Source organism: Rattus norvegicus, chromosome 16 (genome assembly GCF_021556685.1).
Source record: "Rattus norvegicus strain SHRSP/BbbUtx chromosome 16, alternate assembly SHRSP_T2T, whole genome shotgun sequence".
In the NCBI taxonomy this organism is placed as follows: Eukaryota; Metazoa; Chordata; class Mammalia; order Rodentia; family Muridae; genus Rattus; species Rattus norvegicus.
In genome coordinates, this window is record NC_141549.1 from 45,138,094 (window position 1) to 45,164,095 (window position 26,002).

Sequence of the window (26,002 nt, forward strand, 5' to 3'; positions counted from 1 at the left end):
TGGAGCACATGTGTAGGAGATTTTCTTGATTAATTGATATGGCAAGACCCATCTTAATTATGGGTGGGGCCTGGGCTATGTAAGTGGAGAGAATCAAGGTGAACAGTGGCTTGCTTATGTTCATGACTCTCTGTCCATGATTATGGATGTGATGTGACAAGTTCCTTCATGCTCCTCCCTCTGTGGCTCCCAGCTACCATGGACTCTATCTAACCTGGAGCTGTAAGCTAAAATAACTTCTTCCTTACGAGAATTGTTTTTCTTGGGTTACTTTATCATGGCAATGGAAAAGAAACCAAGAGTTTACTTAACCATTTATTCTCCTGTCACACTACTAGTGACATTCAAATACAGTTTCTTTTCTTTTTTTTTTTTTTTATTAACTTGAGTATTTCTTATATACATTTCGAGTGTTATTCCCTTTCCCGGTATCCGGGCAAACATCGCCCTCCCCCCTCCCCTTCCTTATGGGTGTTCCCTTCCCAACCCTCCCCCCATTGCCGCCCTCCCCCCAACAGTCTAGTTCACTGGGGGTTCAGTCTTAGCAGGACCCAGGGCTTCCCCTTCCACTGGTGCTCTTACTAGGATATTCATTGCTACCTATGAGGTCAGAGTCCAGGGTCAGTCCATGTATAGTCTTTAGTTGGTGGCTTAGTCCCTGGAAGCTCTGGTTGCTTGGCATTGTTGTACATATGGGGTCTCGAGCCCCTTCAAGCTCTTCCAGTTCTTTCTCTGATTCCTTCAACGGGGGTCCTATTCTCAGTTCAGTGGTATGCTGCTGGTATTCGCCTCTGTATTTGCTGTATTGTGGCTGTGTCTCTCAGGAGCGATCTACATCCGGCTCCTGTCGGTCTGCACTTCTTTGCTTCATCCATCTTGTCTAATTGGGTGGCTGTATATGTATGGGCCACATGTGGGGCAGGCTCTGAATGGGTGTTCCTTCTGTCTCTGTTTTAATCTTTGCCTCTCTCATCCCTGCCAAGGGTATTCTTGTTCCCCTTTTAAAGAAGGAGTGAAGCATTCACGTTTTGATCATCCGTCTTGAGTTTCATTTGTTCTAGGCATCTAGAGTAATTCAAGCATTTGGGCTAATAGCCACTTATCAATGAGTGCATACCATGTATGTCTTTCTGTGATTGGGTTAACTCACTCAGGATGATGTTTTCCAGTTCCAACCATTTGCCTACGAATTTCATAAAGCCGTTGTTTTTGATAGCTGAGTAATATTCCATTGTGTAGATGTACCACATTTTCTGTATCCATTCCTCTGTTGAAGGGCATCTGGGTTCTTTCCAGCTTCTGGCTATTATAAATAAGGCTGCAATAACATAGTGGAGCACGTGTCTTTTTTATATGTTGGGGCATCTTTTGGGTATATGCCCAAGAGAGTATAGCTGGATCCTCAGGCAGTTCAATGTCAAATTTTCTGAGGATCCTCCAGACTGATTTCCAGAATGGTTGTACCAGTTTGAAACCCCACCAACAATGGAGGAGTGTTCCTCTTTCTCCACATCCTCGCCAGCATCTGCTGTCACCTGAGTTTTTGATCTTAGCCATTCTCACTGGTGTGAGCTGAAATCTCAGGGTTGTTTTGATTTGCATTTCCCTTATGACTAAAGATGTTGAACATTTCTTTAGGTGTTTCTCAGCCATTCGGCATTCCTCAGCTGTGAATTCTTTGTTTAGCTCTAAGCCCCATTTTTTAATAGGGTTATTTGTTTCCCTGCGGTCTAACTTCTTGAGTTCTTTGTATATTTTGGATATAAGGCCTCTATCTGTTGTAGGATTGGTAAAGATCTTTTCCCAATCTGTTGGTTGCTGTTTTGTCCTAACCACAGTGTCCTTTGCCTTACAGAAGCTTTGCAGTTTTATGAGATCCCATTTGTCGATTCTTGATCTTAGAGCATAAGCCATTGGTGTTTTGTTCAGGAAATTTTTTCCAGTGCCCATGTGTTCCAGATGCTTCCCTAGTTTTTCTTCTATTAGTTTGAGCGTGTCTGGTTTGATGTGGAGGTCCTTGATCCACTTGGACTTAAGCTTTGTACAGGGTGATAAGCATGGATCGATTTGCATTCTTCTACATGTTGACCTCCAGTTGAACCAGCACCATTTGCTGAAAATGCTATCTTTTTTCCATTGGATGGTTTTGGCTCCTTTGTCAAAAATCAAGTGACCATAGGTATTTGGTCATAGGTATTTCTGGGTCTTCAATTCTATTCCATTGGTCTATCTGTCTGTCTCTGTACCAATACCATGCAGTTTTTATCACTATTGCTCTGTAATACTGCTTGAGTTCAGGGATAGTGATTCCCCCTGAAGTCCTTTTATTGTTGAGGATAGCTTTAGCTATCCTGGGTTTTTTGTTATTCCAGATGAATTTGCAAATTGTTCTAAGTCTTTGAAGAATTGGATTGGTATTTTGATGGGGATTGCATTGAATCTGTAGATCGCTTTTGGTAAAATGGCCATTTTTACTATATTAATCCTGCCAATCCATGAGCATGGGAGATCTTTCCATCTTCTGAGGTCTTCTTCAATTTCCTTCTTCAGTGTCTTGAAGTTCTTATTGTACAGATCTTTTACTTGCTTGGTTAAAGTCACACCGAGGTACTTTATATTATTTGGGTCTATTATGAAGGGTGTCGTTTCCCTAATTTCTTTCTCGGCTTGTTTCTCTTTTGTATAGAGGAAGGCAACTGATTTATTTGAGTTAATTTTATACCCAGCCACTTTGCTGAAGTTGTTTATCAGCTTTAGTAGTTCTCTGGTGGAACTTTTGGGATCACTTAAATATACTATCATATCATCTGCAAATAGTGATATTTTGACTTCTTCTTTTCCGATCTGTATCCCCTTGACCACCATTTGTTGTCTGATTGCTCTGGCTAGAACTTCAAGAACTATATTGAATAAGTAGGGAGAGAGTGGGCAGCCTTGTCTAGTCCCTAATTTTAGTGGGATTGCTTCAAGTTTCTCTCCATTTAGTTTAATATTAGCAACTGGTTTGCTGTATATGGCTTTTACTATGTTCAGGTATGGGCCTTGAATTCCTATTCTTTCCAGGACTTTTATCATGAAGGGGTGTTGAATTTTGTCAAATGCTTTCTCAGCATCTAATGAAATGATCATGTGGTTTTGTTCTTTCAGTTTGTTTATATAATGGATCACGTTGATGGTTTTCCGTATATTAAACCATCCCTGCATGCCTGGGATGAAGCCTACCTGGTCATGGTGGATGATTGTTTTGATGTGCTCTTGGATTCGGTTTGCCAGAATTTTGTTGAGTATTTTTGCGTCGATATCCATAAGGGAAATTGGTCTGAAGTTCTCTTTCTTTGTTGTGTCTTTGTGTGGTTTAGGTATAAGAGTAATTGTGGCTTCGTAGAAGGTATTCGCTAGTGATCCATCTGTTTCAATTTTGTGGAATAGTTTGGATAATATTGGTATGAGGTCTTCTATGAAGGTTTGATAGAATGCTCCACTAAACCAGTCTGGACCTGGGCTCTTTTTGGTTGGGAGACCTTTAATGACTGCTTCTATTTCCTTAGGAGTTATGGGGTTGTTTAACTGGTTTATCTGTTCCTGATTTAACTTCAGTACCTGGTATCTGTCTAGGAAATTGTCCATTTCCTGAAGATTTTCAAGTTTTGTTGAATATAGGTTTTTTTTTTTATTAACTTGAGTATTTCTTATATACATTTCGAGTGTTATTCCCTTTCCCAGTTTCCGGGCAAACATCCCCCTCCCCCTCCCCTTCCTTATGGGTGTTCCCCTCCCAACCCTCCCCACATTGCCGCCCTCCCCCCATAGACTAGTTCACTGGGGGTTCAGTCTTAGCAGGACCCAGGGCTTCCCCTTCAACTGGTGCTCTTACTAGGATATTCATTGCTACCTATGGGGTCAGAGTCCAGGGTCAGTCCATGTATAGTCTTTAGGTAGTGGCTTAGTCCCTGGAAGCTCTGGTTGCTTGGCATTGTTGTACTTTTGGGGTCTCGAGCCCCTTCAAGCTCTTCCAGTTCTTTCTCTGATTCCTTCAACAGGGGACCTATTCTCAGTTCAGTGGTTTGCTGCTGGCATTCGCCTCTGTATTTGCTGTATTCTGGCTGTGTCTCTCAGGAGCGATCTACATCCAGCTCCTGTCGGTCTGCACTTCTTTGCTTCATCCATCTTGTCTAATTGGGTGGCTGTATATGTATGGGCCACATGTGGGGCAGGCTCTGAATGGGTGTTCCTTCAGTCTTTGTTTTAATCTTTGCCTCTCCCTTCCCTGCCAAGGGTATTCTTTTTCCTCATTTAAAAAAGGAGTGAAGCATTCACATTTTGATCATCCGTCTTGAGTTTCGTTTTTTCTAGGGATCTAGGGTAATTCAAGCATTTGGGCTAATAGCCACTTATCAATGAGTGCATACCATGTATGTCTTTCTGTGATTGGGTTAACTCACTCAGGATGATATTTTCCAGTTCCAACCATTTGCCTATGAATTTCATAAAGCCGTTGTTTTTGATAGCTGAGTAATATTCCATTGTGTAGATGTACCACATTTTCTCTATCAATTCCTCTGTTGAAGGGCATCTGGGTTCTTTCCAGTTTTTGGCTATTATAAATAAGGCTGCGATGAACATAGTGGAGCACGTGTCTCTTTTATATGTTGAGGCATCTTTTGGGTATATGCCCAAGAGAGGTATAGCTGGATCCTCAGGCAGTTCAATGTCAAATTTTCTGAGGAACCTCCAAACTGATTTCCAGAATGGTTTTGCCAGTCTGCAATCCCACCAACAATGGAGGAGTGTTCCTCTTTCTCCACATCCTCGCCAGCATCTGCTGTCACCTGAGTTTTTGATCTTAGCCAATCGCACTGGTGTGAGCTGAAATCTCAGGGTTGTTTTGATTTGCATTTCCCTTATGACTAAAGATGTTGAACATTTCTTTAGGTGTTTCTCAGCCATTCGGCATTCCTCAGCTGTGAATTCTTTGTTTAGCTCTGAACCCCATTTTTAATAGGGTTATTTGTTTCCCTGCGGTCTAACTTCTTGAGTTCTTTGTATATTTTGGATATAAGGCCTCTATCTGTTGTAGGATTGGTAAAGATCTTTTCCCAATCTGTTGGTTGCCGTTTTGTCCTAACCACAGTGTCCTTTGCCTTACAGAAGCTTTGCAGTTTTATGAGATCCCATTTGTCGATTCTTGATCTTAGAGCATAAGCCATTGGTGTTTTGTTCAGGAAATTTTTTCCAGTGCCCATGTGTTCCAGATGCTTCCCTAGTTTTTCTTCTATTAGTTTGAGTGTGTCTGGTTTGATGTGGAGGTCCTTGATCCACTTGGACTTAAGCTTTGTACAGGGTGATAAGCATGGATCGATTTGCATTCTTCTACATGTTGACCTCCAGTTGAACCAGCACCATTTGCTGAAAATGCTATCTTTTTTCCATTGGATGGTTTTGGCTCCTTTGTCAAAAATCAAGTGACCATAGGTATTTGGGTTCATTTCTGGGTCTTCAATTCTATTCCATTGGTCTATCTGTCTGTCTCTGTACCAATACCATGCAGTTTTTATCACTATTGCTCTGTAATACTGCTTGAGTTCAGGGATAGTGATTCCCCCTGAAGTCCTTTTATTGTTGAGGATAGCTTTAGCTATCCTGGGTTTTTTGTTATTCCAGATGAATTTGCAAATTGTTCTGTCTAAGTCTTTGAAGAATTGGATTGGTATTTTGATGGGGATTGCATTGAATCTGTAGATCGCTTTTGGTAAAATGGCCATTTTTACTATATTAATCCTGCCAATCCATGAGCATGGGAGATCTTTCCATCTTCTGAGGTCTTCTTCAATTTCCTTCTTCAGAGGCTTGAAGTTCTTATCATACAGATCTTTTACTTGCTTGGTTAAAGTCACACCGAGGTACTTTATATTATTTGGGTCTATTATGAAGGGTGTCGTTTCCCTAATTTCTTTCTCGGCTTGTTTCTCTGTTGTATAGAGGAAGGCAACTGATTTATTTGAGTTAATTTTATACCCAGCCACTTTGCTGAAGTTGTTTATCAGCTTTAGTAGTTCTCTGGTGGAACTTTTGGGATCACTTAAATATACTATCATATCATCTGCAAATAGTGATATTTTGACTTCTTCTTTTCCGATCTGTATCCCCTTGACCTCCTTTTGTTGTCTGATTGCTCTGGCTAGAACTTCAAGAACTATATTGAATAAGTAGGGAGAGAGTGGGCAGCCTTGTCTAGTCCCTAATTTTAGTGGGATTGCTTCAAGTTTCTCTCCATTTAGTTTAATGTTAGCAACTGGTTTGTTGTATATGGCTTTTACTATGTTTAGGTATGGGCCTTGAATTCCTATTCTTTCCAGGACTTTTATCATGAAGGGGTGTTGAATTTTGTCAAATGCTTTCTCAGCATCTAATGAAATGATCATGTGGTTTTGTTCTTTCAGTTTGTTTATATAATGGATCACGTTGATGGTTTTCCGTATAATAAACCATCCCTGCATGCCTGGGATGAAGCCTACTTGATCATGGTGGATGATTGTTTTGATGTGCTCTTGAATTCAGTTTGCCAGAATATTATTGAGTATTTTAGCGTCGATATTCATAAGGGAAATTGGTCTGAAGTTCTCTTTCTTTGTTGTGTCTTTGTGTGGTTTAGGTATAAGAGTAATTGTGGCTTCGTAGATGGAATTCGGTAGGGCTCCATCTGTTTCAATTTTGTGGAATAGTTTGGATAATATTGGTATGAGGTCTTCTATGAAGGTTTCATAGAATTCTGCACTAAACCCGTCTGGACCTTGACTCTTTTTGGTTGGGAGACCTTTAATGACTGCTTCTCTTTCCTTAGGAGTTATGGGGTTGTTTAACTGGTTTATCTGTTCCTGATTTTACTCGATACCTGGTATGTGTCTAGGAAATTGTCAATTTCCTGAAGATTTTCAAATTTTGTTGAATATAGGTTTTTATAGTAAGATCTGATGATTTTTTGAATTTCCTCTGAATCTGTAGTTATGTCTCCCTTTTCATTTCTGATTTTGTTAGTTTGGACACACTCTCTGTGTCCTCTCATTAGTCTGGCTAAGGGTTTATCTATCTTGATGATTTTCTCAAAGAACCAACTTTTGGTTCTGTTGATTCTTTCTATGGTCCTTTTTGTTTCTACTTGGTTGATTTCAGCTCTGAGTTTGATTATTTCCTGCCTTCTGCTCCTCCTGGGTGTATTTGCTTCTTTTTGTTCTAGAGCTTTTAGGTGTGCTGTCAAGCTGCTGACATATGCTCTTTCCTGTTTCTTTCTGCAGGCACTCAGCGCTATGAGTTTTCCTCTTAGCACAACTTTCATTGTGTCCCATAAGTTTGAGTATGTTGAATCTTCATTTTCATTAAATTCTAAAAAGTTTTTTTATTTCTTTCTTTATTTCTTCCTTGACCAGGTTATCATTGAGTAGAGCATTGTTCAATTTCTACGTATATGTGGGCATTCTTCCCTTATTGTTATTGAAGACTAGTTTTAGGCCATGGTGGTCTGATAGCAGGCATGGGATTATTTCTATCTTTCTGTACCTGTTGAGGCCCGTTTTTTGACCAATTATATGGTCAATTTTGGAGAAAGTACCATGAGGAGCTGAGAAGAAGGTATATCCTTTTGCTTTAGGATAGAATGTTCTATAAATATCCGTTAAGTCCATTTGGCTCATGACTTCTCTTAGTCTGTCGACATCACTGTTTAATTTGTTTCCATGATCTGTCCATTGATGAGAGTGGGGTGTTGAAATCTCCCACTATTATTGTGTGAGGTGCAATGTGTGTTTTGAGCTTTAGTAAGGTTTCTTTTACATATGTAGGTGCCCTTGTATTTGGGGCATAGATATTTAGGATTGAGAGTTCATCTTGGTGGATTTTTCCTTTGATGAATATGAAGTGTCCTTCCTTATCTTTTTTGATGACTTTTAGTTGGAAATTGATTTTATTTGATATTAGAATGGCTACTCCAGCTTGCTTCTTCTGACCATTTGCTTGGAAAGTTGTTTTCCAGCCTTTCACTCTGAGGTAGTGTCTGTCTTTGTCTCTGAGGTGTGTTTCCTGTAGGCAGCAGAATGCAGGGTCCTCGTTGCATATCCAGTTTGTTAATCTATGTCTTTTTATTGGGGAGTTGAGGCCATTGATATTGAGAGATATTAAGGAATAGTGATTATTGTTTCCCTTTATATTCATATTTGGATGTGAGGTTATGTTAGTGTGCTTTCATTCTCTTTGTTTTGTTGCCAAGACGATTAGTTTCTTGCTTCCTCTAGGGTATAGCTTGCCTCCTTATGTTGGGCTTTACCATTTATTATCCTTTGTAGTGCTGGATTTGTAGAAAGATATTGTGTAAATTTGGTTTTGTCATGGAATATCTTGGTTTCTCCATCAATGTTAATTTAGAGTTTTGCTGGATACAGTAACCTGGGCTGGCATTTGTGTTCTCTTAGGGTCTGTATGACATCAGTCCAGGATCTTCTGGCCTTCATAGTTTCTGGCGAGAAGTCTGGTGTGATTCTGATAGGTCTCCCTTTATATGTTACTTGACCTTTTTCCCTTACTGCTTTTAATATTCTTTCTTTATTTTGTGCGTTTGGTGTTTTGACAATTATGTGACGGGAGGTGTTTCTTTTCTGGTCCAATCTATTTGGAGTTCTGTAGGCTTCTTGTATGTCTATGGGTATCTCTTTTTTTAGGTAGGGAAGTTTTCTTCTATGATTTTGTTGAAGATATTTACTGGTCCTTTGACCTGGGAGTCTTCACTCTCTTCTATTCCTATTATCCTTAGGTTTGATCTTCTCATTGAGTCCTGGATTTCCTGTATGTTTTGGACCAGTAGCTTTTTCCGCTTTACATTATCTTTGACAGTTGAGTCAATGATTTCTATGGAATCTTCTGCTCCTGAGATTCTCTCTTCCATCTCTTGTATTCTGTTGGTGAAGCTTGTATCTACAGCTCCTTGTCTCTTCTTTTGGTTTTCTATATCCAGGGTTGTTTCCATGTGTTCTTTCTTGATTGCTTCTATTTCCATTTTTAATTCCTTCAACTGTTTGATTGTGTTTTCCTGGAATTCTTTCAGGGATTTTTGCGATTCCTCTCCGTAGGCTTCTACTTGTTTATTAATGTTTTCCTGTGTTTCCCTAAGTGTGTTCATGTCTTTCTTGAAGTCCTCCAGCATCATGATCAAATATGATTTTGAAACTAGATCTTGCTTTTCTGGTGTGTTTGGATATTCCATGTTTGTTTTGGTGGGGGAATTGGGCTCCGATGATGGCATGTAGTCTTGGTTTCTGTTGCTTGGGTTCCTGCGCTTGCCTCTCGCCATCAGATTATCTCTAGTGTTACTTTGTTCTGCTATTTCTGACAGTGGCTAGACTGTCCTATAAGCCTGTGTGTCAGGAGTGCTGTAGACCTGTTTTCCTCTCTTTCAGTCAGTTATGGGGACAGAGTGTTCTGCTTTCGGGCGTGTAGTTTTTCCTCTCTACAGGTCTTCAGCTGTTCCTGTGGGCCTGTGTCTTGAGTTCACCAGGCAGCTCTCTTGCAGCAGAAAATTTGGTCTTACCTGTGGTCCTGAGGCTCAAGTTCGCTCGTGGGGTGCTGCCCAGGGGCTCTGTGCAGCGGCAGCAACCAGGAATACCTGCGCCGCCCCTTCTGGGAGCGTCAGTGCACCAGGGTTCCAGATGGTCTTTGGCTTTTTCCTCTGGCGTCCGATATGTGTGGGCAGGGAGTAGTCTCTTCTGGTTTCCCAGGCTTGTCTGCCTCTCTGAAGGTTTAGCTCTCCCTCCCACAGGATTTGGGTGCAGAGAACTGTTTATCCGGTCTGTTTCTTTCAGGTTCCGGCGGTGTCTCAGGCAGGTGTCCTGCAGCTCCTGGGCCCTCCCCCACGGGAGCCCAGAGGCCTTATACAGTTTCCTCTTGGGCCAGGGATGTGGGCAGGGGTGAGCAGTGTTGGTGGTCTCTTCTGCTCTGCAGCCTCAGGAGTGCCCACCTGACCAGGCGGTTGGGTCTCTCTCTCACCGGGTCTGGAAGCAGAGAGCTGCTGCGGGCCAGGATCCGCCGGTGTGGGACTTCCGGTAAACACAGATCGTGCTGGTCCTAGAGAAATTCTGCTTCCCTGTGTCCCAAGCTCACCAGGCAGCTTTCTTGCAGCAGAAAATTTGGTCTTACCTGTGGTCCCGAGGCTCAGGTTCGCTCGTGGGGTGCTGCCCAGGGGCTCTCTGCAGCGGCAGCAACTGAATATAGGTTTTTATAGTAAGATCTGATGATTTTTTTGAATTTCCTCTGAATCTGTTGTTATGTCTCCCTTTTCATTTCTGATTTTGTTAATTTGGACGCACTCTCTGTGTCCTCTCGTTAGTCTGGCTAAGGGTTTATCTATCTTGTTGATTTTCTCAAAGAACCAACTTTTGGTTCTGTTGATTCTTTCTATGGTCCTTTTTGTTTCTACTTGGTTGATTTCCGCTCTGAGTTTGATTATTTCCTGCCTTCTACTCCTCCTGGGTGTATTTGCTTCTTTTTGTTCTAGAGCTTTTAGGTGTGCTGTCAAGCTGCTGACATATGCTCTTTCCTGTTTCTTTCTGCAGGCACTCAGCGCTATGAGTTTTCCTCTTAGCACAGCTTTCATTGTGTCCCATAAGTTTGGGTATGTTGTACCTTCATTTTCATTAAATTCTAAAAAGTTTTTAATTTCTTTCTTTATGTCTTCCTTGACCAGGTTATCATTGAGTAGAGCATTGTTCAATTTCCAAGTATATGTTGGCATTCTTCCTTGATTGTTATTGAAGACCAGTTTTAGGCCGTGGTGGTCTGATAGCACGCATGGGATTATTTCTATCTTTCTGTACCTGTTGAGGCCCGTTTTTTGACCAATTATATGGTCAATTTTGGAGAAAGTACCATGAGGAGCTGAGAAGAAGGTATATCCTTTTGCTTTAGGATAGAATGTTCTATAAATATCCGTTAAGTCCATTTGGCTCATGACTTCTCTTAGTCTGTCGACATCACTGTTTAATTTCTGTTTCCATGATCTGTCCATTGATGAGAGTGGGGTGTTGAAATCTCCCACTATTATTGTGTGAGGTGCAATGTGTGTTTTGAGCTTTAGTAAGGTTTCTTTTACATATGTAGGTGCCCTTGTATTTGGGGCATAGATATTTAGGATTGAGAGTTCATCTTGGTGGATTTTTCCTTTGATGAATATGAAGTGTCCTTCCTTATCTTTTTTGATGACTTTTAGTTGGAAATTGATTTTATTTGATATTAGAATGGCTACTCCAGCTTGCTTCTTCTGACCATTTGCTTGGAAAATTGTTTTCCAGCCTTTCACTCTGAGGTAATGTCTGTCTTTGTCTCTGAGGTGTGTTTCCTGTAGGCAGCAGAATTCAGGGTCCTCGTTGCGTATCCAGTTTGTTAATCTATGTCTTTTTATTGGGGAGTTGAGGCCATTGATGTTGAGAGATATTAAGGAATAGTGATTATTGTTTCCCGTTATATTCATATTTGGATGTGAGGTTATGTTTGTGTGCTTTCATTCTCTTTCTTTTGTTGCCAAGACAATTAGTTTCTTGCTTCTTCTAGGGTATAGCTTGCTTCCTTATGTTGGGCTTTACCATTTATTATCCTTTGTAGTGCTGGATTTGTAGAAAGATATTGTGTAAATTTGGTTTTTTTCATGGAATATCTTGGTTTCTCCATCTATGTTAATTGAGAGTTTTGCAGGATACAGTAACCTGGGCTGGCATTTGTGTTCTCTTAGGGTCTGTATGACATCAGTCCAGGATCTTCTGGCCTTCATAGTTTCTGGCGAGAAGTCTGGTGTGATTCTGATAGGTCTGCCTTTATATGTTACTTGACCTGTTTCCCTTACTGCTTTTAATATTCTTTCTTTATTTTGTGCGTTTGGTGTTTTGACAATTATGTGACGGTAGGTGTTTCTTTTCTGGTCCAATCTATTTGGAGTTCTGTAGGCTTCTTGTATGCCTACGGGTATCTCTTTTTTTAGGTTAGGGAAGTTTTCTTCTATGATTTTGTTGAAGATATTTACTGGTCCTATGAGCTGGGAGTCTTCACTCTCTTCTATACCTATTATCCTTAGGTTTGATCTTCTCATTGAGTCCTGGATTTCCTGTATGTTTTGGACCAGTAGCTTTTTCCGCTTTACATTATCTTTGACAGTTGAGTCAATGATTTCTATGGAATCTTCTGCTCCTGAGATTCTCTCTTCCATCTCTTGTATTCTGTTGGTGAAGCTTGTATCTACAGCTCCTTGTCTCTTCTTTTGGTTTTCTATATCCAGGGTTGTTTCCATGTGTTCTTTCTTGATTGCTTCTATTTCCATTTTTAATTCCTTCAACTGTTTGATTGTGTTATCCTGGAATTCTTTCAGGGATTTTTGTGTCTCCTCTCTATGGACTTCTACTTGTTTATTTATGTTTTCCTGGAATTCTTTCAGGGATTTTTGTGTCTCCTCTCTATGGGCTTCTACTTGTTTATTAATGTTTTCCTGTGTTTCCCTAAGGGAGTTCTTCATGTCTTTCTTGAAGTCCTCCAGCATCATGATCAAATATGATTTTGAAACTAGATCTTGCTTTTCTGGTGTGTTTGGATATTCCATGTTTGTTTTGGTGGGGGAATTGGGCTCCGATGATGGCATGTAGTCCTGGTTTCTGTTGCTTGGGTTCCTGCGCTTGCCTCTCGCCATCAGATTATCTCTAGTGTTACTTTGTTCTGCTATTTCTGACAGTGGCTAGACTGTCCTATAAGCCTGTGTGTCAGGAGTGCTGTAGACCTGTTTTCCTCTCTTTCAGTCAGTTATGGGGACAGAGTGTTCTGCTTTCGGGCGTGTAGTTTTTCCTCTCTACAGGTCTTCAGCTGTTTCTGTGGGCCTGTGTCTTGAGTTCACCAGGCAGCTCTCTTGCAGCAGAAAGGTTGGTCTAACCTGTGGTCCCGAGGCTCAAGTTCGCTTGCGGGGTGCTGCCCACGGGCTCTCTGTGGCGGCAGCAACCAGGAATACCTGCGCCGCCCCTTCCGGGAGCTTCAGTGCACCAGGGTTCCAGATGGCCTTTGGTGTTTTCCTCTGGCGTCCGAGATGTGTATGCAGAGTGCAGTCTCTTCTGGTTTCCCAGGCGTGTCTGCCTCTCTGAGGGTTTAGCTTTCCCTCCCACGGGATTTGGGGGCAGAGAACTGTTTATCCGGTCTGTTTCCTTCAGGTTCCAGCGGTGTCTCAGGCAGGTGTCCTGCCGCTCTTGGGCCCTCCCCCACGGGAGCCCAGAGGCCTTATACAGTTTCCTCTTGGGCCAGGGATGTGGGCAGGGGTGGGCAGTGTTGGTGGTCTCTTCCGCTCTGCAGCCTTAGGAGTGCCCACCTGACCTGGCGGTGAGGTCTCTTTCCCACAGGGTCTGGGAGCAGAGAGCTGCTGCGGGCCGGTTCCGCGGGTGTCTCAAATACAGTTTCTAATTTTCTTTTTCTCCCTCACAACTGTCGGTGTTGCTATCCCACCTTGTTTTGTCTTAACTGAAATTTACCTTCAAATGCTCGCTCTCTCTCTCTCTCTCTCTCTCTCTCTCTCTCTCTCTCCCTCCCCCCCCCCCCCGGGATGAAGGTCAATGTAAAAAACAGCAGGCTCAATGAAATAGGTCATGGTTGTCCCAACATTCAAACAATTTATTTCAAATTTGAATTTGCTACCTTGATTGAATTGTCAATATTTGAAAATTGGTACTGGTCACAGAAAAATCTAGGTGTTGCTGTTTATCTGGGATGCTCTGCCTTCCTGGCCACTGTATGACCTTCTTCAGTGCCATGCCAATCCATATTTACTTGCCCTCTACTCCCCATCAGCCCTGAAACATTCCTACGTAGGTCCACATCTTATGCTGTTCATGATCTTATGATCTCGTTTTCTATCTCCAATTGCATGATTTGGAGTCGATTTGGCATTTTAAACTATTCCTGTCTGTAAATATTAAGTTGAGATTAATATTACCACAAATGTATTTTCAGTGCATAAAGGCATATATTAGGGAAGGTAAAATTAAAGGTTTATCAAATGACGAGGATGATTGACATTTCTTCATATTTGCTTTTAAGGCAACCATGTCCCAGGTCAGGCAAGTGGGACTGCTGGCTGCTGGCTGCCAGCCATGGAACAAAGACGTTTGTGCTGCCAATGGAGACCGATTTGCATACTGCGCAACCCTGGCCATCTATATATACCAGGTCTGATAGCACTGATTATTTCAATTTATGATAATAGCACATATGGTTATTTTTAAGTAATGTTTGCATTAACTAATTTAATTGATATTTGTAATTTCCCTTTGAATATGTATATTAACTGTAAATTAGAATCAATGACATTAAACTTAATTAAACTTGTATTTTTGAATTCTATCTAAACTGGTTTTAAAATCAATGTATATAAATAAAAAGTGTTTAAGAATTATTACTAGGGGATGAAGAATGTGTCTGTGTTACATTTACTGCTCTTCTGCTGTATGGCATTGTTTCTTCGTAAGTGCTTGCATGTACAGCAGTGTATGCTGAATCTCTAGCACATTTAGCATGTTTGTTTTTAGATGCATTGGATGTATTTAGTCTTACTACAGATACCTTAAATTGCGAATGGGTTTTTATTTAAAATTTATTAACAACACAAAGTAGACAATTACGCAAACAGGACAACTTAAAATTATTATTGCCTGCAGTGCTAGCCAGATGTAAATGCCCATGTCATCAAAGTTACCCAAGAAAAGCTGTAGTTATAGAAAGAGTCAATTACAGATGAAAGAGAAGTCTTAGGAAATTTTGATATGCCAAGACACTCACTGCAGTCTTACTAGTACAGCAGAAAGGAGAAGATATTGAAATGCTGAGAGATACTATCAGGGCTTGTTCTTAAGTGCAGAAATGCAACCTTGTAGACCTTATGCTCTTCAAAAGAGAAAGGGTCTGAGAGGTGTTTATATAATAAAATGGATTCAGGAAGGGTTACATAGACTATGACATATACACCAGGACAGATTGTATGATACAGGCTAAGTTTTGGGGAGAACTGTGAATTTAAGGATCTTGGGTGGAAAACATGTTTTGGAGGAGTGGCTTTTGAAGTCCTATGCTGGGATGGTGAATAAATAAAAATAAGAAAATCAGTGGGGAGAGCATTAGGCCAAGCTAAAACAATGACAAGATAGAAGAAGTTTGATCACGTAGGAAACTATAGTCTAATGTTGTCAAGTAAGATTTTACTTTAAGTATGTGGTGAAAGAAAGATATAGTGTTTAATGAGTTTTTTTACACTCTAAAACATACCATGAAGGTTCATTGGTATATGTTAAAAGAAAAAGACCAACTTTAATGAAGGTACAAGACATAATAAATTCAAGTGACAAATTAACAAGAAATTAAATCATTGGAAGAATTATTATTGGACGAATTTATAAATAAAATAGGAAAAATGGTGTATTCACCCCATCCACTTACCATACAATCACAATAAAACCACCCAGAATGTATACTGGATCTATTACACAATTGATAGTTTAAAAACTAATTACTGAACTATGAACTATTTCAGAGAGCTAGAGAGACAGAGAGTAAGAGAGAGAGAGAGAGAGACAGAGACAGAGACACAGAAAGACAGAGAAAGACACAGAGAGATCTCCTGGCTGAAATAGCAGACTTGTATAGAAAAGAGAAGCTGGGGAAAGGGCAGGGAGACTCCCTGGATGGACAGGTTTTGGGCAGGGGGCAGACCAGGACTCTGTAGTAAGTACTTGCTGAGAAAGCTCTATTAAGTACCACCACCAAGTTACCCATTTGTCCTGAGTTTCCCTGGGACCTGACAGACACATTCAGAGAAAGGGGCAATTGTTACATTCCCTTGTGGAGCCGCTGAGGACCCCACCAGGTTCCGGTGGATTATCCTAACACAGCATTCACATATGCCCTGGTTAAACTAAATAAATTACACACACACACACACACACACACACACACACACACACACACACACACAGGAGCACACAAACACGTGCAGTAGCACGCAGTCATGCATCTAGAAAATGACAGGTAGAAGAGAGTCCAGTGGGAAACAACCACATGTATTATATTCACACTTGAGACATTAAAAACCAATGAATTGTTCAAAAAAATAAACACCTAATATTTTGGAGAATTGTTTTTGAATATCATTGAGAACGTTTTAAAAGTTGTTAAAATTACATAAGTGGTTTTTAAAAAATAAACTTATTTAAAAATAAATTTCAAAACGCATTCATGTTTTTCTGTAAAAAAAGTTTGTTTATTTAAACTAATATTTTGTTCAAATATTGTAAAAAAATTTTTGTTTTATTGGTGCTTGTTTGTTTTCAAGACGGGGTTTCTCCCTGTACCCCTGGCTGTCCTGGAATTTGCTCTAAAGACCAGACTGGCCTCAAACTCAGATATCTGCCTACTTTTGCCTCCTGAGTTCAAAAAGGTTTTCATATTTCATAAAATACATTGATAAAAATGCAATGAAATATAAAATTTTCATGTTTAAAATTTAAACATTTATTTTCCAACAGATGCTATTTCCTCAGTTTGTTTGGAGATGGTTTCTCTCAGCTGCCTGAATTCAGTTGAATGAACACCAAGGCATGAAATGAGTTCATGTTTATTACTCTGTAAACCAGTACTTCTGTGCATGGCTTCTGTTTTATATAATGTGATTACTAATTGAATGCATATCGTTTAAAAAGAAGAACTCCAATCTTTGACCTGCTCTGTTTTAGTTGGATCACCGGTATAATGAATTCAGACTTCATGCAATTATGGCGGAACATAAAAAAACAATCACGGCAATTTCCTGGTGTCCTCATAACCCAGACCTGTTTGCAAGTGGCAGTACTGATAACTTAGTGATCATTTGGAACGTGGCAGAGCAAAATGTCATTGCCAAACTCGACAACATCAAAGGTATATTTGTCACTAAAATTTATTTCATCAAGTAAAAATGTTTATATTTCAACAATCATAATTTGTTTAACTAATTTAGGTTTTAAAGATGTAGCCAATTATTAACAACTAAATTAATGTTAAAATATAATATGGAAATTTCCAAAATAAATACATAGTCAAAGCTAGAAAAAAATAATTAGGTAAATAACAGGCCTTGCCTATTCATTAATGTATTCTAATCTTTAACACATATGGACAATAATATGTAGATAATATCCATCTACATGATACACTGATGAGCAGTTTTGTGACTTTATGTGTGATTTGGTACAGATGAGAACTTGGTAATATCACTATCTTTTTGTTTGTTTGTTTGTGGTTTCTCTGTGTAGCCATGGATATCCTGGAAATAGCTTTGTAGACCAGGCTGGCCTCGAACTCACAGAAATCCACCTACCTCTGCCTTCTAAGTCCTGGAATTAAAGGTGTACCATTACTACTGGTCACAGTTATTTCTTTTACTTAACATTGAGAATTCTTTAATTTTAATTGTAATGCTGTTACTTAATTAAATTATAATATGTAATTAAATAATCATTTTATACTAAGTATCATAATTCTTTTTATTTTTCAGTGCCAATGATAGTTCAGCGATTATAATTATGTAAGATATTTCTAGATATAATGTCCATATTTAGTTTCTTTTAAAAGTCATATAAATAATTTTGAGATAGAAAACTGCGATGTAACTATTGCACTAGCATAATTTTGTTCAAAATGTCTTTACTATATTCTAACATATAGTTGCAATATTGGTAATTCATACACATTCATACCTATGTTTTCTGTAATGATAACATCCTTGTTAATGTTCAGCCATATTTAACACATATAATGCCTTTTCAATTTAGATCATTAGAAATGTTTAAAAGGTTAGTGAAAGGACCCAATTTTGTTACTCAATGGTGTTTTTAAGGTAATTCCCAGATTAGAGTAATTTACAACTCTAAAAGTGAAAAGTACATTTTATTTCTAAATTCATATAATCTGTCTTGTATCACTTAGAATAACCAGTTGTTAGACAGTGACTAAAGTTTGTGCCAACCTCTGAGAAAGATACTTATAAAGTGAATCATTTAATGAACTTCTATTAATATAGTTGATTGATTTTCTTTGAGGTTTTAGTGTATCATTGAGAAAACAAAATCCATAATACTTCTGGCAGTGAGCATTGTGATGTAAAAATGGTATTTGTGACTTCCACCAGGAGTTTTCATATAGCTCCATATTTTCTAATAATCTTAGTCAAAAGTCCTATAAGTATTTAGATATATTACAGTGCATATACCTGATATTTTACATTTTTGCAGATAATCCTATATAACATAAAATACTCTACTTAAAGTTAATTTTATATTGTATGATAAAGAAATTGAAGAAGTGCAATGAAGTGTTATCTTAAAGTCCCAGCACAGAAACTGTACTAGCCTATATTTGGAAATAAAAATTTAGGCTGGACGTGGTGGTGCACGCCTTTAATCCCAGCCCTTGGGAGGTGGGGGGCAGGTGGATCCCTGTGAATTTGAGGCTAGCCTGGTCTATATAATGAGTTTAGGACAGCTAAAGCTACATAGAGGGATCCTATATAAAAGAAAAGCAAAATACTAAACCCAAACAAAATGACCTTTAGCCATGCAGCAATGGAGTGTGCCTTTTAAGCCCGATCTAGTCTGCTGAGTGAGTTCCAGGGCAGCCAGGGTTACACAGGGAAACCCTGCCTCAAAAGAGTTAAAGCAACTACAAAACAAAACAACACCTACCACCACCAAAAAACACAGTTAAATGCACTTCAGAAGGACAGATAATAACCCAGGTAATAACAGGTAATAACCCAGTTTTGTCAAGTATTACTTATCAAACTTTATTTGTGCCTGATATATTTCTGGGGTAAGATTTTATTTAGTTTATCAGCCATAGTTTCCCATGTTCCTGGATGTACAATTTAAAAGGACTTCTTCACTGGCATTTGTAGAAAAATTGAATGACTCTGATAATAGTTTGGGTGAATTCTATTTAATTTTTACTTTGAACAATTTTAAAGGCTTCTCCAGGTTCTTTCTCAACATCCTCCTAATTTGAAAATTAAAGACTTAACATTGTATTTATACATTTTTAAAGACTGTTGTTTTTAGACTCAATATTAATTCTTGAGGTTTCTTGGACTTTGTTTGGAAACTGAGCTTAAGCAAAGGAAAATTTTCTGTTCAGAGAAAATTTTGATCTTCCACATACAGTATTGGTCCTGTGTGTTTTTTCATTTCAATTTTCTTTTTTTCCCTATTAAACTAATCTATGTAGTGGAAAATGAGTATCAGGTTTGCACCATTGTTAAAGGTTAAAGTTCTCACCAGCTCTGCACAGTAACATAATGAGTAACCTTACATATTTCATACATCGAAAATGCAAGATTAAAGGAGTTGGTATGCTTTACCTATATTCCCTATAGTTCTTAAGATTATCTCATAAATGCAATTCGAAATCAAGGAGTTGGTTGTTTTTTTAAAAAAATAATGAAATAATTCTTATATTTCTATTTTCATAAACATGGAGTGCCAACAACAGTTGTACAAACCTTACATCCATCTTTCTTCCTTTTGTGTGTATTTTTGTTTAATATTTTCCAGAGACACCTGCCTGTCTCAGCTGGTGCTGGAACACAGGTGATGCTGTGGCATTTGTTTCCCAGAAGGGTCCTCTGCTCATTTGGACCATCTCAGGACCAGATAGTGGAGTGTCCGTACACAAAGAAGCACATGGTTTTGTGTCTGATATTTGTATATTTAGGTGGCACACCCAAAAGAAAGGAAAGGTTGCATTTGGTCATACTGATGGGAGCATATCAATTTTTCAGCCTGGTAAGTATTCGATTACCTCAATCCTGTCTATTCTCTTAGCAAATGCACTTTCTTATTCACATGCATTTATTAGTCTGAGAATAAACCACTTGATCAGAAGTTGGCTCACAGTTTGACCCACAATGTGGGAGGTTTCAGTCTCTGACCAATTATCCACATTGCTTTGAAACTTATGTTGAGTGTATTCACCTTAGACAGAACATATGACAGGAAACTTATTCATCATGTGGCTGGGTGTAAAAAGGAGAGGAGGGAGGAAATTTAATCCCAGTCTTCACTTCAAAGGCATGTTCCAAGGGATCTAAAACCTCCTAGAACAACCTGGTTTTTAAAACTATTTCTCTTTTATTTTTGAGATTATGTGATCTCATAATTTTCCATTTCCCTTTCCTTCTTCCAAAACTCTCTTACACAACCTTGATTTTCTTCTTTCAAATTCATGGACTCTTTTATCATTAATTGTTATGTGTACGTGTGTGTGTGTGTGTGTGTGTGTGTGTGTGTGTGTGTGTGTGTGTGTATAGACAATATATACTCCTAAATACAATATAGTCAGGTATATAATGTTACATATATATAAATACAAATTATATATAATATATAAAACATTGTATATAATGTTTTAGAAACTGCCCATTTGCTGTTGGAGAGCCAGAACCTGGTTTTTAAAGGCTCCATTACTTCCCATTAGCACTGCAGGCTGTGAACCAAATCTACCCAGAAGTCCTTGCAGGACTCTCCACATGCCAAATTATAACAGTGCTTAAAGTCCGATTTCACAAAATGTTAGTTTAAGCACACTAGTGAAACTGTTGTCCACATTGGGCTGAGTCCTAATGTCCACATGACACTTATGACACATTGTACAGGATAGTCATCACCTTCATATCATCTATGCAGCACTGCCTTTGAACTAACCCCTACCAATCATTTGTCATTGCTTGGAATTTCACATCAGTTATTTATATTTGCACTTACAGAAAATAAGTCAAATGAAAAAGAATCTTAATTTGGGAAGTAAAATTGTTTTCTATATCATATACAAGATGAAGTTGCTTTTGATAGAGTTACTGCTGTACCACACTGTTCTTTATCAAAGGTGCCACCCCTCACAGAGACAATGACAGTAAATCATTTTTTTGTATTTTTATTGGATATTTTATGCATTTACAATTCAAATGTTATCCCCTTTCCTGTTTTACCCCTCTCTCACCCTCCCTCCCCCTACTTCTATGTGGATGCTCCTTCTCCCACACACTCCTACCCCAATACCCTGGCATTCCCCTACACTGGGAAAACAAGCCTTCACAGGGCCAATGGCCTCTCCTCCCATTGATGCCAGACAATGTCATCCTCTGCTACATACACAGCTGGAGCCTTTGGTCCCTCTTTGGTTGGTGGTTTAGTCCCTGGGAGCCCTGGGGAGTCTGGTTGGTTGGCATTGTTGTTTTTGCTATGGGGTTGCAAACCCCTTCAGTTCCTTCAGTCCTTTCTCTAACTCCTCCATTGGGGTCCCCATGCTCAGTTCAATGGTTGGCTGCTAGCATCCATCTCTGTATTTGTTAGACTCTAGCGGAGCCTCTCAGGAGATAGCTCTATCAGGTTCCTGTCAGCAAGCACTTCTTGGCAGAGCAATAGGTGTCTGGGTTTGGTAGCTGCATATGGGATGGATCCTCGGGTGGGGCTATCTCTGAAGGCCTACTTTGTATTTCCTTTAGACAGGAGAAATTCTGGGTTAAGAATTTGGAGTTGAGTGGGCAGCCCCATCCCCCAACCGTGGACCTTGCCTAACCTCTTTCCACATTCTCCCTCCCCTTTATTGGGCATTTCAGCTAATCTCATCCTTGTTGGGTTCTGGGAGCCTTTTGCTTTCCTGGCATCTGGGACTTGCTGGGATGGGCCCAGTTTCCCATCCCCAATTGCTACACACTTCTGTTCAAATACCTGACCCTCTGTATATCATCCCTATCTCCTCCCATACCTGGTCTCTCCACCCCCCTTTTGGATTCCTAGTTGCTTAACTGGACTCTCTGGGCCTATTGCCTGGGTTTTTGTTCATTTTAAAATATAGGCAATAATAAAATATAGTTCAAAAATTAAAAGCCACCTCAAATTCTCTCCTCTCAGAAATAAGTACTGTTAACTTTGAAAACATACTACATTTTTAGCCACCCTGACTCTCTAATAGTATGTAATTATTGACTGGATTGATGGGTAAATAAAGGTGCTCTTTTAAGAATAAAACAAATTAACATGTACCTTACATTCACTTTTTCTGACACTAATTAAAAAATTAAATTGAATAGAAGAATTTTTCTTTGTATTATGTATTTTGTTTGTTGGTTTTATATTGTGTCCCTTGGAGCACAGTGAACGGATTTCTTTATCCTATTCTTCAGCCATTTAACCTCAGAATCAAAATATCAAAAGTTTGTGTGATATCCCTAACTTTCCTTGACTTCTGTTTTTAGTATAGAACTCGCTAAACTTCTATCACAAGATTTTCTTCATACCTGATAGCCCCTGGAACCTGATTTTATAAATGAAACATAACATTAATAGCACATATCAATAAAATATTATCAGCTATGTTCTTCTGTTAGCTGACCACAAACCTTTACGATTTTTTTCTACTCTTTACAATAAAAACATCAAAAAAGGAGTAATGAGTATAGTCCATTATCATTTTGAGGACTGAGGTTTAAAGCAATATGATTCAGGCATATCCAACCCAAGCCTGTGGCCTACCTGAAGTGGTGAGGGATAAAGCCCAATACAAACTCACAAACTTACTTAAAGCAATAAGAGATTATTTTTACATTTTTGTCATTTTTGTTTGCTTTTTTGATCTTTGGTTTATAACTTGATTATGTGGTTTTCAAACACAAATTGTAAATGACAATATCTTTTTGCAATGCCAGCAGTTTAGATATAACTGATAATATTCACATTTCATATTCTGCTTTTTCCATGGTTTGAATTTGTATATATAAAATTATATATACATATAAATTGAATATATTTATTAATATATATCCAATAATGGATATATAATGGATATATTAATATATATTAATTAATATATTAGAATACTTTTGAAAGACCACAAATTAATTGGCATAAGCAAATACCTGTGTTTCTTAAGATATAGCTAGTTAGTTTTTGGCTAATAAGTCTTTTTATAACTCTTTCAATTTTATATTATTATGCACATCACATTTTATCACACCAAATAAAGGTTTAAGAAGTACTTACTTTGATAAATAAGATACAATTTTTTCTTTGAGTGTATGTGTGTTGTATGTAAGTCTACATCTATATGTAAAGGATAATTCAAAAAATCAGACTCTTCCTTAATTACCCTCCACCTAATTTTGGAGACAGGGTCTCTCATTGAATGGTCACTTATTAGTTAGTCTAACTCTTCAGCAATCCCTACCATGCTGCCCTTCCCAGCATTTGACATGTGTCATAGAGATCCAAACTCAAGTCCTTATACCTCTTGGCGAGCATACTACTGTCTAAGGCCATTTTTCCAACATTGAATCTTTTTAATTCTTTTAATGTAAAAATTAGATAAGGCTAAATGAATAAAATCTTATATCCAGTTTCTGTGAGTATATAGGCAAACATATAAATAAAATGCTACTTATTTAAGATAAGCAGTATTTTTAAAATAACATGATTTTTGTAAAGTTAATCCCAGCTGACATAATAACATATTAAATTCACTTTATGAATAAATACTCTATGTAGCTAAAGGATATTAACTTGTTTCTACTCTTGCATTCTGATTTTTCAAAAAATAACATGTAATCATGTGACTGAAACTGTATAGTTTTGTTTGGTTGGTTTTGTTTTTGATGTGTGTGTTTCTGTGGGCAGAGCATGTGTGTGTTTGTGTGTGTCAACTTGCAAGTATGTGCATGTGTGTGTGTGTTTGCAGATGCACATTAGTTTGCAAGTGCATGTGCATATGCGTTTGTGTCGAGGCCAGAGAAGAGCTTCAGGAATTGTTCTTCAGTAAGGTCATTGCCTTAATTTTTGAGACAGGCTGTCACCCAGCAGGGAGTTTGTGCATAGAGCTAAAATAACTGACCAGAAAGCCCCAGGATTCTACGTGTCTCTACCTCCCAAATGCTGGGATTTTAACCATGTGCCACCATGACCAGCATTATTGTTTGGATTCTGGGGACTGGATTCAGAGCTTTATACTTTCAAGGCAAGCACTGAACTGTCTCCCCACACTCTATAACTGTGCTTTCAAACAAGCATGCCCTTTGAAGTTTATAATTCTCCCAACTAATTGTACTTTCTTTTATGATTGTTGTGTTTCCATTTAATCGCTATCTTTTTAGAGTAAAGGGACTGGCTGAGAGTTCCCATATGGTTCATCAGCAAAACATCTTTTTCCACATTGCTAGTTATATACCGAATTTGCAGAAGTGAGGATGATTTCTGATCATTTTTTGTATATTTAATTTCGCTTATTTATCCTTGCAGTTCTTGCTTTAAAACTCTGCTATGAATTGTAACAACTAATAATGACTGAAAAAGGAATTACCATAAATACTGTTAATACTACTTATAACACACCCTACTGTAATGCTTGTTAATGAACTACTCACGTAGTGATTTCAAACTCTTTGTGAAAAAATCCTGAATCCTCCATTATGATACCAGAGGAGTTTAGCCACCAATGATTGTGTCTTGTCCAGGAGAGCAAAGTTACACAGTGATAAAAACAGATTGTGGACCTAGGCTGTTATCTCCAAAGTTAGCGTTTTTACTCATTTTGATACTCTCTGTCTCAACTACTTCCTTGTCTCTGTCCTGTCATGAGAAAGTGAAAGTTCTTGCTGATGAGATAAGCCAGTCTTTTCCTTCCATATGTTCAGTGATAAACATGAAGAGTACTGAATGCACTAGACAGTATCAAAGCAAAGCTGATAACCCTAACTTGCATCATCAAGACAAACTAATCCCCCTGTTCACATGTCAGCCATCCACATAAAAAAGCCAGAACAAATTCTCAAGAGTCCCAGAACAGGTGATGTGCAGTAGAAAACATGATCCTCTGATGTTCTGTAAAACAATTTTCTTTGTATGAAATAGGTAGCAAAAATCAGAAACATGTTCTGAGACCTGAATCTCTTGAAGGAACAGATGAGGATGATCCAGTTACAGCCCTGGAGTGGGACCCACTATCCACAGATTATCTTCTGGTGGCTAATTTACATTATGGAATTCGTCTACTAGATTCTGAATCTCTTTACTGCATCACAACGTTTAGTTTTCCCAGCGCTGCAGTGTCTGTGCAATGCTTAGCCTGGGTTCCCAGTGCTCCAGGCATGTTTATAACTGGAGGTAAATATGTCCATATTCCTGAAAGTTTCAAATATAGTAATTTTCATTAATTGAGCTAGATACATTGTATTTTGTTAGTTGACTTTTATACAATGTTTAAACTAATATCACAAATATTATTTAATATAGTAAATGTCTAACTTATAAACTGTGTCACTGACATGATAAAAGTGAAATTAAGAAACTATTCCATGTGTATGGAAATGCATTGTAGTATATTGTATATATGCACATGTTCTTGTGTTTATATATGCATCAATAACAAATGGTTGGATACCAGAGATGGAAAAAAGATAGCAAAGGTATCGATTGGAAAACAATTTTTCTGATAGGAGCTTGATTAGTCTCACTAATTTTGACATATCATCACTAGATATGCTATGGTAATTAAGTTATTCTCAGTCAAATTTAGAAATGGAAGTAGTATAAAATTCCATGGCTAAAAGGATGATTTTTCCTGTCTCAGAGAATTTACCAAGGCAGTGGTGAAATCCGAGAAGATGAGATAATTTAGGAGTAGCAATGGTAAATTAAGTGACAACCAGCTTTTACCACCTACTAAAGCTCAGAGAGAGAGAGAGAAAGAGAGAGAGAGAGAGAGAGAGAGAGAGAGAGAGAAGAGACAGGCAGAGACAGACAAAGACAGAGAAGGAGAGACAGAGAGACACAAAGAGATAGAGACAGAAATAGAGACAGAGACAGAAAAGGGAAAGGTGGAAAGGGAGTGGAGGTGAGAAGAGAGGGGAGGGGAAGGAAGGCAAGGAGAGAGA

At 38.6% G+C, this 26,002-nt stretch overlaps 2 protein-coding genes across 11 annotated transcripts in view; both read left to right on the top strand.

The window, feature by feature from the left end:
- The window catches only part of Erich1 (glutamate-rich 1), a gene marked incomplete at its 5' end in the record, with an annotated part of 52,793,804 nt that overhangs the window by 14,267,534 nt on the left and 38,500,268 nt on the right, over positions 1-26,002 (top strand).
- Positions 1-26,002, top strand: part of Wdr17 (WD repeat domain 17) — a 120,611-nt gene that overhangs the window by 20,239 nt on the left and 74,370 nt on the right. For 10 of the 11 annotated variants that reach the window (NM_001447115.1, XM_087588874.1, XM_087588881.1 and 7 more), the window contains 4 exon segments: positions 14,101-14,229; positions 16,785-16,968; positions 19,635-19,865; positions 24,981-25,232. In NM_001447115.1, the coding sequence (NP_001434044.1) occupies positions 14,107-14,229; positions 16,785-16,968; positions 19,635-19,865; positions 24,981-25,232 (790 nt within the window). In that variant the 5' untranslated portion in view covers positions 14,101-14,106. 11 annotated transcript variants of the gene reach the window in all.